A 13,237-nucleotide genomic window follows, 5' to 3' on the forward strand; every position below is an offset into this window, starting at 1 on the left:
CTTCCCTTCCAATTAATTCCTGCGTAAAAATATCTGCTTATAGACAGAAAAGTAAGTCCCGATTAAATTTAAATAGAGGAAACATGAAGAGAAGAATACACAGAAGTCAGCGAAAGTAAGCTACTAGAAGGAATAAAGTTAAATTGGTTAAAACTCAAACTAAGACAACCCTACTCCGCTACCCTAGTTCTATGCCTTTATAAATTTCAATGATAGAAACGTATAAACAGTAGAATTCATGGAAAATACAACAAAGGCATAAAAAGAAGACAAAGATGCTACACCCTGTGGCCGTGACCCACACTACTCTGCTACCCTTATCTTAAGTCTCCATACTTTTCTATTAGAGGTCATGTCCTCACTAAGGGATAAATCCTTCAAATCAGATCTCACACAGTCTATCCACTTCCTCTTTGGTCATCATCTCCTTCTGGCACCGTCAACTATAATCGACTCTACCCTCCTGACCGCATCCGACGGTTGTCGCCTAAAGATGTGCCCAAACCACCGTAGTTTTCCCTCCCTCAATTTTTCGGATACATGCACCACCCCCAAGGACATCCTAATTGCAGAGTTTGGTGTCATGTCCCACAGAGTCCTACCACATGCCCATCGAAGCATTCTCATTTCTGTAGCCTCCATCATTCTTACGTGATCCTTCTTTATTGCCCAACATTCTGATCCAGACAGCAGTGTTGATCTTATTGCCATTCTATAAAATTTTCCCTTAAGTTTTAGAGCCATCTTCTTGTCACACAAAACTCCAGTTGCAGCCCTCCACTTTAGCCAACCCGCCTTTATACGGTGTGTAACGTCATCATCTACACCCCCATCTTTATGAATCATAGACCCCAGGAACTTGAAATAATCCTTTGAGGGGAGAACGTGTCCTTTAATGCATACTTCTACATCTTCGTCGTTTTGGTTCCCACTGAAGTTTGAACATAAATACTCTTTCTTTTCAATATTGATCCTTAGACCTTTTTCTTCCAGAGCAGTCTTCCAGGTAGTCATTCTACTATTCAGTTCAGTTTTTGTTTCAGCAACTAGGACAATGTCGTCAGCGAAAAGCATACACCATGGAACACCGTCTGGTGTCGCACAATAGATATCGTCCATAATCAAGGTAAAGATGTAAGGGCTAAGAGCCGACCCCTGGTGGAGTTTGATTTCCACTGGGAATGTCTCGGTGTCGCCAACTGTAGTCCTGACGTATGTAGTAGATCTACAGTACATATCAAGAATTGCCCGGATATAAGCATTTGGGACCTGTCTCATTTTCAAGGTCTTCCAAATCGTATCTCAGGGAACGCTATCATACGCTTTCTCAAGGTCAATGAACGCCGTGTGAAGATCTGTATTTTTTCCCTATATTTCTCCATAAGTCGTTGGAGTAGATGAATCGCCTCCGTAGTAGACCTGCCTGGCATAAAGCCAAATTGGTTTTTCGAAACCCTAGTAATCTATTTCAACCTAGCCTCTATCACCCTTTCCCATAGCTTCATGGTATGACTGAGTAGTTTAATACCTATGTAGTTACCACAACGTTGGGATCTCCTTTATTCTTATAGATTGGTATCACCGTAGTCTCTCTCCACTCCTCTGGCATCTTGGCAGTCTCTAAAATAATATTAAAGATATTGGTCAACCACTTAACTCCAACTTCTCCAAGGGCCAACCACACAGTGATAGGAATTTGATCTGGACCGACAGCTTTGTCCCTCCCCATCTTTCTAAGAGCCATTTTGACTTCCTCAATCCCAATACTACTTATAGGGAAGTCATTGGCCTTAGTATGATGGTTTGCTGACCCATCAACGGTACTATCTCTACAGGGAGAGGCACCGTCATTAAATAATCCAAAAAAGTAACTACCCCAAACCCTCTTAATATCATGATCTTTCACTAAGAGAACACCATTGTTGTCCTTAATAAACCTAATGCTACCTAGATCCTTTTTCCTATTCTCCCTTGATTTTGCAAGCCTGAAGATGTCGTTTTGTCCTTCCTTGGTGTCTAATCTATTGTACATTTCCTCGTATGCCTTATCCTTTGCTTTAAAAGCAATCCTTAATAAAATAATTATCAAAATCCAAAATTTTCATCTTTTATGCTACGCTATTTGAACACAGTTAAAGAAAAAGCTTGGAAAGCCATTTGTTAGCACAATTTTGAATTTCTAAAGTTGATATAAAGATGATTGATTATGGGAATCTTATGATATGGATAATTTTGATTTCTATAAGGATTATTTCTGAAAGTTAAATTTCATGAAATCATTTCAAAAGTAAAAGTTCAAATGTATTAAAATGAGGGCAGAGTATATAAATGGTACCCTAACTATAGAACATTGTTTTGTTGAGTCATTCGACTATTAAAAGTTATAAAATGACTCTCCAATTACAAAATATTATTTTTTGAGACCCTCAGTTATTAAAAGTTACAAAATGGTCATCTGATTATCAATATATTCTAAACTTATATTTTTTCGTTAAAAAATGACGGGTTTGAGTTGTGCGTTAACTTGTTAACTAAAATATGATAAAATTATATTTTAATGATATCTACTAGCATCGTCGTTTCTTTCAAGCATTGGCTCAATTGTGTATTGTTTCAAGCACTAGCTCGATGGCATAATGTAAACGGAGAATCGATCTACAAGATAAAATTCATATAGTGTTGGGATCAAATTTTATCATATCTCAGTCAATATGATAATCTCCAACTCAGACGACCGTCAATTTTGTATCAAAAAAAGAGTACAGAACATATGAATAGTTGATTGACCATTTTATAACTTTTAATAGTCTAGAGACTCAATAAAACAACACTTATAATCGGGGGACTATTTTATAACTTTTAATGACCAAATAACACAACAAAGTAATACCTTATAGTTAGGAGACTATTTGTATACTTTACCCTTAAAAGTAAGTGATAATATGATATTATAATGAATTTCGAAGTTTCTTTCATTAATTTATAAAAATATTTTTAAAAGATAATATTAATATATAAAATAATTTAAAATTTTAATTTTAATATTTATTTTAGTAAAACATTTCAACATTTATAACTTTTCTTTGATTTTATGGTTACAATTTTATAAATTATTTAAACTTTTTATTAAAAAAAACTATTATTCCTCTCTCGTATATGTATAAGTATAAATATAAGTATTTAATAAATAAATTAAATATTTTCGCACAATTAAGCAGGGATGTTTAATCGGTCAGTTTAGTTAAGCGATCAAACCGAACTATCCAAAATTCTTTAATCGAATATTTTTTACTTTAACCGTTAATTAAACTAAAACTTTTTCGAATATTTTTAATCGAACTGAACAAAGTTTGGTTAATTCGACCGGTTAACTGAATTAACTAAAATTTATAAATAATATATAAATTATATATTAAACATTTAATTTTTTAGTTAATTCGATTAAAAATGAAATTTAGACACCCATAAGGCTAAGTAATATATAAATAATATACTAAATATTTAATATTTCGGTTAATTCGATTAATTAACCAATTTTGAATTGAATTAACCAATAACCAAAGTTTGAAAAAATCATTTACCTTTAACCGACCGAACCTAAAATTAATCAATAAATTAGCCAAAATAATTTTTGGTTCGGTCGATTAATTCGGTTAAAACCTAAGTATGAGCACCCCTACAACCAAAAAAGTTTAGTGGTTGAAAGGATAATTGTAATCCCTAGAGGTCATGGGTTCGAGCACATTATTTACAAGAATATTTAAACTTTCATTATCAAATAATTTAAAATCTTTCAAATAAATTCTACATTGTAACAACTCAAACTAATAAAAAATTAAACATTTTCCTATAAAATTATATTTACATATAATATAAATTTGATGGTGTAAGATGAGTAGTTAATTGTCCCCTAAAGATGTATATATAGGTATTTCCGTTAACAAGGCTCTTCCCTCTAAACCAAACCAAATGAAGAGTTGCCTCCGCGTGTAAAGTTCCGAAGTATTCGTCATCACTTCCTTTTCACATAAATTTTCAAATCACTGAGTGAACCTTCGTTGCCATTTCTTCTTCTTTATTTGTACATAAACTCTGCTCTTTCCACCCCAAAACACCTGCAAAAAGAGAAAAAAAGGATGGGTTTATCAAAGGAAGAGAAATCAAGAAGAATTTGGAGAGGTTTCAAAACAGTGTTCTTCTTGATAACAATGGTGATTTCATTACTGGTATTTTCTGCACCAGTTTTCTTTGTAATTGCCGATACGATTCTGCCTTCTGCTTTGCTTTCACTTTCCCTTTCTTTATCATTCAAAACCCTTTCTTCTCATTTCAATAACTATGATTTGAGATACTCTCTCGTAGATATCCCTCTTGTATCCATCTTCAGATCAGCTGTTATCATCTGTAAGTCAAACAACAAAAAACCCAAACCAAAATCTGTGTTTTTTCAGACAAACAAAACATGATTTCATGATAGGTTTTGTTGTTGGTTGGTTCAGGTGTTTATAGTTTTTGTGATGGGCCAAAACTTTGCAGCGGATTGTACCTTGGAATCACAACGATATGCTCTGTTTCATCTTTAGTTTTCGTTTCGTTGAAGGCACCATTTGTGTTCGGTTCGAGTATTCCTAGAGAAGGTTCAGCCATGGTAGCTGCTCTTTTAGTTTGTTCATTGGCTTTGGCAATCGCACATATAATTGCGGCTTATAGAACCAGTTGCAGAGAAAGAAGAAAACTCCTTATCTACAAAATTGATATTGAAGCTGTAAGTTCTCTCTCTCTCTCAATAACCTTAATTAAATAAAGGCTAAACTATATTATTAGTATTTAAATTATTACTTTGTTTCATTTTAGTACCTAAACGTTTTTTCAAAACTATACATAACTTTTAGTTTAGGTTTCAATTTGGTATCCGCCATTAAAAACTTAACGATATGAATGATGTGGAGTTCACATTACAAGATGTGTGGAATATCAAAAAAGGGAAAATAATTCCATGTCACGTTGCCGCTAAGTTTTTAACGATGGGTATCAAAATAAAACCTAAACTAAATGTTAGATATAGTATTTTTTTAAAAAATATAGTTCAAGTACTAAAATGAAATAAAAGTGACAATTTAGGGATTAAACATGTAATTTACCCTTATTAATCTAATCAAAACAAATTCCGGATTTAACTTAATTAGCTTAATTTCTAGAAGTTTAATTGGGAAATTAGGACCGTTGGTTCTGCTTTCCCTATATATTTATAGTGAAAGAGACAACAACAACAACAACAAAACCCAATTCTCATATGTATGGGGTAAGGGGGAGGTAGGGTAGTAGGCTTCCCCCAACGCCAGGTTGGGAGTAGCTTCCGTGAAAGACCTCCGACAGTCAGAAAATTAAAAATATAGATAAAATGCAATGCATGTATAAATAAATACATAGCTAAACAGTATTCATATGCAGTTATTAAAATCATATGTGCGTTTGTAATGGGAATTAATCCCTGTAAAATAATCCCTGCGAAAGAATCTCTACATATAGACAGAAACATAAGACCCAACTAAATTTAAAAGAGGAAACATGAAGAGAATGATAAACAAACGTCAACGATATCAAGCCCAGTTCCAATCCTTCATAAATACCAATAACAGAAACGTATAAAAAGTAGAAGTCATGGAAATTACTACAAAGGCATTAAAAGAAGACAGAGATGATACACCCTATAGATGTGACCCACACTACTCGACTACCCTAGTTTTTAGCCTCCATATTTTCCTATGAGAGGTCATGTCTTCGGTAAGGGCTAACTCCATCAAATCAGATCTCAAGCAGTCTTCCCACTTCCTCCTTGGTCGTCCTTTCCTTCTGGCACCGTCGACTGTAATCGACTCTACCCTCCTGACCGCATCCGACGGTAGTCGCCTAAGGACATGCCCAAACCACCGTAGTCTTCCCTCCCTCAATTTTTTGGAAACAAACACCACCCCCAAGGACATCCTAATAGCAGAGTTTGTCGTCATATCCCACAGAGTCCTACCACATGTCCATCGAAGCATTCTCATTTTTGCGGCCTCTATCCTCCTTACGTGATCCTTCTTGGTTGCCCAACATTCTGATCCATACAACAGCGTTGGTCTTATTGCCATTCTATAAAATTTTCCCTTAAGTTTTAGAGGCACCTTCTTGTCACACAAAACTCCAGTAGCGGCCCTCCACTTTAGCCATCCCGCCTTTATACGGTGTGTAACGTCGTCATCTACACTCCCATCTTTATGTATCATAGACCCTAGGTACTTGAAACAATCCTTTGATGGGAGAACGTGTCCTTCTATGCATACTTCTACATCTTCATCGTTTTGGTTCCCATTGAAGTTTGAACATAAATACTCTGTCTTTTCAATATTGATCCTTAAACCTTTTTCTTCCAAAGCAGTCTTCCAGGTAGCCAGTCTACTATTCAATTGTTGAAAGTTAGGGATTTTTAACTTGTACAATGTCTCAACTGTTAATTAAACTGTTTAGAGCAGGGGGAACGTAAGAGTTCATGTTAGAGGTGAGCTTACAAAATTTTAAGTAAGAAAGAATTTATAAAATTTTAGGGAGATAAAAACATATTTTCAATAAAAATATCTAAAATATATAAAAAATTAATTTTTTTAGAAAAACGAATGTCTTCTCTATATCTATCCCTGAATATGAAAGTACTTAATTTTTGGATCTCTCATAGAAGAAAGACAAATAGTGACTCATGTTTTTAAATTTTAGGATATCTTGTAGAGCAAATCTAAAAACTTGTGACTCATAAAGTTGTTTAAGTTTTAAAATTTTGTATATAATAATTATTTTTTAATATAGTTAAATAAAAATATATTTTTTGAATGTATTCACATAATAAAAATAAATAAATTGTTGCTAAAAATGCTAAACCTTTATTTGAGCATATTAAAACTATTAGATATCTATTGAATCATTTTAAAAAAATTAGTAATCACGTTTCTATACGAACATCTTTAAAACTATTAAAACTTTATTCAATTAATTTAAAATGTTAAATCTTTATGTGAGCAGTCTTTAAAAGATTCAGGTTGTATTTCAGTATTTAATTTTTTAATATTTAACTCAAATATATTAAACTCTTATTATTATTATTTAAAATTATTATTGAAAACTTTTACTTTAACATTGATAACTAATAATAAACTAACAATAGATTTAAAATCAAGTATTAGCAAAGGCGAACAATAATAATCCATGGCCTTGTCCCCTTAAATTTAAGGAATTTTATATTTAGTCTCAAATTCTTAGAAAAATAATTAGTTTTTTTAATTCTTAAGCTTTATTTAAAAAAAAATAGGATATACCTTTAAAAAAATACTAATTGCATCATATGTCCCCAAACTATAACCCTCATTTTAAATTGTCCTTAAACATTTGAATATTCCAATTTCACCCAAACTATGACTATCATTCTAAACTAGTCCTTACACTTTTGAACATTTCAATTTCATCCTAAACTATGGCCCTCTTTCTAAATTATCCCCAAGCTTTTTGAATAGTCCACTTTCATCCCAAATTCCATCCTAAATTATGACCCACTTTCTAAATTATCCATACATGTAATTAGTCAACCTTAATTTAACCTTTTTTTTCAAACATAAAACAATATAACTTGGCCTACCAATTTTATTAACAAGGGATGTGATTAGTATATATTTATGGTTTGGGATGAAATTGGAATGTTCAAAAAGTTTGGGACCAATTTAGAATGAACATCATAGTTTGGGGATGAAAATGAAATGTTCAAAAGTTTAAGGACTAATTTAGAATGATATTCATAGTTTGAGGATTAATTTGTAATATTTAAAAGTTTAGGGATCAATTTAAAATTATTGGCATACTTTGAGGACATATGATGCAATTAACTAAAAAATCCTTTTAAACTCTTACGATTTTGAAATAAAACTGAATGAATGTATTATGTACAGATCTCAGCTTGCAAGAATGGGTTTCCAAGGTATGAAAAGATTGACCAAGAAGAAAGAGTGAAGTAAATAGTAACAAATTGCAGGCCACATTTATTATTGTGGGTTTAATTTAATTGATTTATATGATATTTTAAAAATAACATTTAATAAATTTAAGGGTAAAGTACACAAATGATTCCCGACTATAGGATATAACTTTATTGAGTCCCTCGAGTTGCTTTATTTAGTCAATCGATTATTAAAAATTACAAAATGATCACCTGACTATTCATTATGTTCCAAACCCGTCATTTCCTTTAAAAAATTGATGAGACTCGGAGTTGGACGTTAACCTTCTGACTGAGATATAATAAAATCTGATCTCACAATCTCAAACGACTATCATATCTCAGTTTGCATGTTAACGTTTAGCTCAGACGATTGTTAATTTTTTAACGAAAAAGAACGAGTTTGGAATATAATAAATAGTCAGGTGACTATTTTGTAACATTTAATAGTCGAGAGACTCACAAAATGTCTCTTTATAGTCGAAGAATCATTTTGTAACTTTTAATAGTCGAAAGACTCAATAAAATGGTATCTTATAGTCAAAAGATCATTTATCTACTTTACCCTAAATTTAAATGCAAATTGATGCTGTTGTAGTGAAAGATTAGTGGAAAGCCCAAAACTGATAATTTAATCATGTTAATTGGAAAAACCATTTTAATAAATGACATTTATATTCTCACACTGAACCATAATTAACTTTCTTTTTCTTTTTTGACTTGTGTGCAAATAGATGCAGCTGATTTCCTGTATATACATAGCAACAATGATTGTCAATTTCAGCAAGTAGAAGGCTATGATTTTGAGGATAAATCATGGATCTAATATTCTCCTCAGTGTACAGTTTGTATTATATATAAAAGAAATAGTTTAAAGATATGAGAGAAATGGGCCAAAGGCATTTGCATTACTGTATTAAAAAATCTGCTCCGTCCAGTTAAACTTGAAAAGTAATAAAAAAATTATAAATATTTCAAAAGAACTTGTCTCACATTGCTTGACAACCCTTTAGATTATAGTTTAAACTATAATCAGTTTGTTTTACTGAAAATAATTTTCGAAAAATGAATTCTGAAAAATAAATTATATTTTTTGAAATAATTTTTCATAAAATATTTTTCACTATTTGGATACTGCAGTGAAAATGTTTTCCATTGTTTTGTTAATTTTTCTAAAAACAATTTTCAAAATCTTTTTTAGTGGAATAAACGTAAATATCTTTTGAATTTTCTTGATTTTGTATCTTTTAATTTTATTAAATTAATTTTATTGTTATACAATTATATTTTGCACTCATTTTGTTATAAATTATACTGTTTTACTTATATAAACATGTCCAATTAAATCTATAGATGATATGAATATTTTATGTTGATTACATTATAAATACATTATTTTAGATTTGAAGTCTTCAAGATCCTTATTGATTGTCATTTTTAAAATTATATTTTAGTTTATAATTAATATTATAAGTAGGCCCAGTTTATATAATTTTAATAATTTATTAAAAATATATATTTCTTCTATACCTATATTGACAAGAATAAATATTGATAAAGTATCATATCAATCAAAATACATAAATAATACTATATCACATCGAAATGATTATATTGTCAAAGTTTATAATGAAAACTACACCATATTAAGACAACAATATTTTCCAACCATAGTAAGACAATGATATAGTCTTATAGTTAGTACTACAACACAACAAACCAACAATATTGTTATGTTCATAATTAGTATCAGGTCTATCCTGAAAGATATGTATTACACCACAATAAGACAACAATATTATCCAATCATAGTAAGACAATGGTATACTCTTATAGTTAGTACTATAGCACAACAAACCAACAAAATTGTTGTTGATGTTCATAATTAATATCAGGCTTGTCCCGAAAGATAGGTACGTCCTATGCTCCTTTTTAAAATGAGACCCCTAAAATATTTTATAATAAGAATTAATTTGTCAAATTTTAAATAATAAGGGATCTATGAAATCTTTTTACCAAAATTCATCATTGAAAATGATTAAAGATACCATCAAAATCTTCATTTGCAACTTTATCTGCCTTTCCCGAGAACCAAACTAAAAGTTTGTTTCCCCTTTGAACGAAAATGTCGTTAAGGAACAAAGGTTGTATGTGTAGGGACAGATGCAAAATTTGATGTTAAGGGGCGAACCTCTAAAATTTTAGAAGGAGACTAATTTACAAAATTCCAAGAGGGAAAAATAGTTTTTTTCAATAGAAAATACATAGAAAAATATAAAATATATGGAATTTTAAAATTCCATGAAGGGACTATGCCCACCAGCCCTCTTCGATCCATCTCTTTGTACATGGATGAACTTGAATGACATGCATGGGCCCTCAAATTTAGGGGCCACGTGATGTGTCTCGGAATAAACATGCAAATGGATGGGCCTGATTAGTATTACAACACATTTAAAACTAAAATATTGTATAAGTGCGTAATTAGTACTACAACACATTTAAAGCTAAAATATTGTCTAAGTGAATAAATAATATTACATTGCATTAAAAGTACAAATCTGTTGAAAACATTTTGATATTTCGATATAACAAATTAAGTTAAATGAATTTTAAGATTTTCCAAAAGATTTTCCGAGTATATTCGATATAATTATTCGAATATCAAAATATTACTCAAAATCTTTCAAATGTCATTTTTAATCCTTACTCAAGTGTAAAATTAAGTTTTAATCTTAAAATAATTTCAAAACAATTTTACAAAGTATTTCAAACCGTTTCAAAGCAAAAAATTCCAGATTGTCCAGAGGGAACCGATTCCCCCCCAAGGGGGTACCGATTCCACCATGAATGGTTGGGCTCCGAGAAAAACAGAATGCTCGGAGGGAACCGATTCCCCCCTATTCAACGGTCGAAAATATTTGAATTTTACACTTAGGGAACCAATTCCCTATAAGGGGGTACTGATTCCCCCCACGCTCCAAGCTATTTTATTAATGATTTTCACACTTAAACAGCTCCATTGACTCCACTAATCATCCCCAACGTTCAGAATCAATTGAGGGAGTATTTAAACAAGTTCTGAAACCTTTGATCAACAAGAAATCATAGAGAAACAAGAGAGAAAGCATCAAACACCAAGTTTGTGCAAATCAAGCCAATTTTCCTTTCAATATTCATTTTGCTTTCAAAAACACCATTTGTGCTCATTTGTAATTATTTTTGAGTGTTCTTTTCTTGTTCTAGAATTGTGCAAACATCTTACCTTGTGAGGTTTTCCTTGTAAGTTTGCAAATTTGTGTATTTCTCTTTGAAAAAGAGTGTGCTCAAGAATTTGGGGTATAATTCTTGAGGGAGTTGTAAGGTTACTCTTTGTCCTCCAAAGAAAGAACAAATTAGTGAATTTGTTGGAAAATCCTTAGTGTGGATAGCTAAGGTAGTGGACGTAGACTTTGATTGAGAAAGTTGAACCACTCTAAATCGTTGTGCAAATATTTTCAATTTTCTGCAAAAGCTTCCATCAAAATTTTAATTGCCAATTCACCCCCCTCTTGGCCATTTCCATCAATCGATTAACTCAACAATTGGCATAAGAGCTTGACTCATTTGAAGGTTTAACCGCCTCTTGAGTAGATCCGGGAAGAGTTAAATCGATAAAGATGGCGTCCACTTCCGGTTCATTCTCCATGGATGAATCCAGACCAATTGACGTGCCTCCACACTTCAATGGAACAAATTATCGTCGTTGGAAGAAGCTTATGATGATATTTATCCAAGCATTTGATATGGAAGCTTGGATGATGATCGAGAAAGGATATTCTTCTCCTACAAAGAAGGCAAAGAAGTGGAGTGATCAAGAACGAAAGAAAGCTCAACAAAATACAAAAGCTATGCACATGTTGTGTTGTGCAATTGATCCTAATGTATATAAAGGATTTTCTTCTTGTTCAAATGCCAAAGAGATGTGGGATAAGCTTGAGGAGATCTATGGAGACAAGGAAGAAGAAGAACCAATAAAGGTGATGTCTCTATTAGCTCTCACGGGGCCAAAGGTATCTTCTAACTCAAATAGATTAAATTCAAAATCTTTTAATGAGTTACAAGATCCTTATGATGAATTATCTTTGGATTTTGAGACCATGAACTCCAAATACAATAAATTGATTTCTAAATTTATTGCTAAAATTGATCTTCTTTTGAAAGCTAAAACAGACTTGGAAAATCAAAATGAAATGTTGAGAAAGGAGTTAAAGTTTTCAAAAATAAAATCTGAAAACTTTGAAAAATAAATTTTCAAATTAAACAAACTTTTTCTAGAAACGAAAATGGATTTTGAAAATCAAAATGAAATATTGAAGAAGGATTTAGAGCTTTCAAGAATGAAATTTGAAAGTTTTGAAAAAGAAAATTTCGATTTGAAAGTTAAGCTTGAATGTTAACAAAAGAAAAAGATATCATTTTAAATAATTCATCTAGTTCAATAATGACAATATGTTCACATTGTCATTATCATGGTAATAAGGAACATGCTTGTCCTTTAAAGAAAGGAAAACGATTTAAAATTAGACAAGTATGGGTTCCAAAAGGAACAAGAGGCATTGAAACTAATGTTCAAGGATCCAAAGAAATTTGGATACCAAAATCTACTTAAATGTCTCTTATAGGTGTGTGGGAGCAATGGTGATGAAGATGATGATATTCAAGATGCTCTAGACACACATGAAAAAGGAATGGGTAACCTCTAAACTTAATGTTTTTATTTTATTTGGTTGCTTATTTAGTTTATGCATGCATGGGGCTTTAAATGTTGAATAATTCTAAATGATTATGTTTTATCTCATGTATGTTGAAAAATATTGTATGATGAACATAGTAATTTTTGGTAATGTTTTATAAACTCTAGTTCATCATAATAATTTTTGGTCAAAATTGTTTTTGACATATCTTTAACAATTGATATCGATTTTTTTTCAAGAACTTTGGTTTTTGCAAAATTTTGACCTTAAATTTTTCTTAATGTTTATGCATTTTTTTAATGCATGACATTTTCAAAAACTTTATGCATGTGTTTTTAATCTCGATAATCAACATTGCATAATGTTTTGTATGTGAATGGATTAAAGGAAATTCCAATTAGATAAATTTGACAAAAGATATAATGTCTTATTTTTAAATTAAGTGTTTTGCAACGATTGATTCAAGGAAATTTAGTTAGAG

The 13,237-nt window shown here is 31.3% G+C and overlaps 1 protein-coding gene across 1 annotated transcript; it reads left to right on the forward strand.

Annotated features, from left to right (window-relative positions):
- The first annotated feature begins 4,045 nt into the window (after positions 1-4,045).
- Positions 4,046-8,055, forward strand: LOC120158948. Its single transcript, XM_039169659.1, has 3 exons — positions 4,046-4,404; positions 4,500-4,765; positions 7,974-8,055. Exons 1-3 carry the CDS (start codon positions 4,137-4,139, stop codon positions 8,037-8,039), a joined length of 600 nt encoding a protein of 199 aa, XP_039025590.1. The 5' UTR covers positions 4,046-4,136; the 3' UTR covers positions 8,040-8,055.
- Positions 8,056-13,237: the final 5,182 nt, after the last annotated feature.

The sequence above is a fragment of the Hibiscus syriacus genome, unplaced genomic scaffold (genome assembly GCF_006381635.1).
Source record: "Hibiscus syriacus cultivar Baekdansim isolate YM2019G1 unplaced genomic scaffold, ASM638163v2 tig00111336_pilon, whole genome shotgun sequence".
Classification (NCBI taxonomy): Eukaryota; Viridiplantae; Streptophyta; class Magnoliopsida; order Malvales; family Malvaceae; genus Hibiscus; species Hibiscus syriacus.

What these genes read in the sequence shown, in the direction of transcription:
- LOC120158948 (XM_039169659.1), top strand. Translation starts at nt 4,137, where the DNA reads ATGGGTTTATCAAAGGAAGAGAAATCAAGAAGAATTTGGAGAGGTTTC. An exon ending in CAGATCAGCTGTTATCATCT is followed by an intron (nt 4,405 to 4,499) that starts GTAAGTCAAACA and finishes TGGTTGGTTCAG; the next exon opens with GTGTTTATAGTTTTTGTGAT. An exon ending in ACAAAATTGATATTGAAGCT is followed by an intron (nt 4,766 to 7,973) that starts GTAAGTTCTCTC and finishes TATTATGTACAG; the next exon opens with ATCTCAGCTTGCAAGAATGG.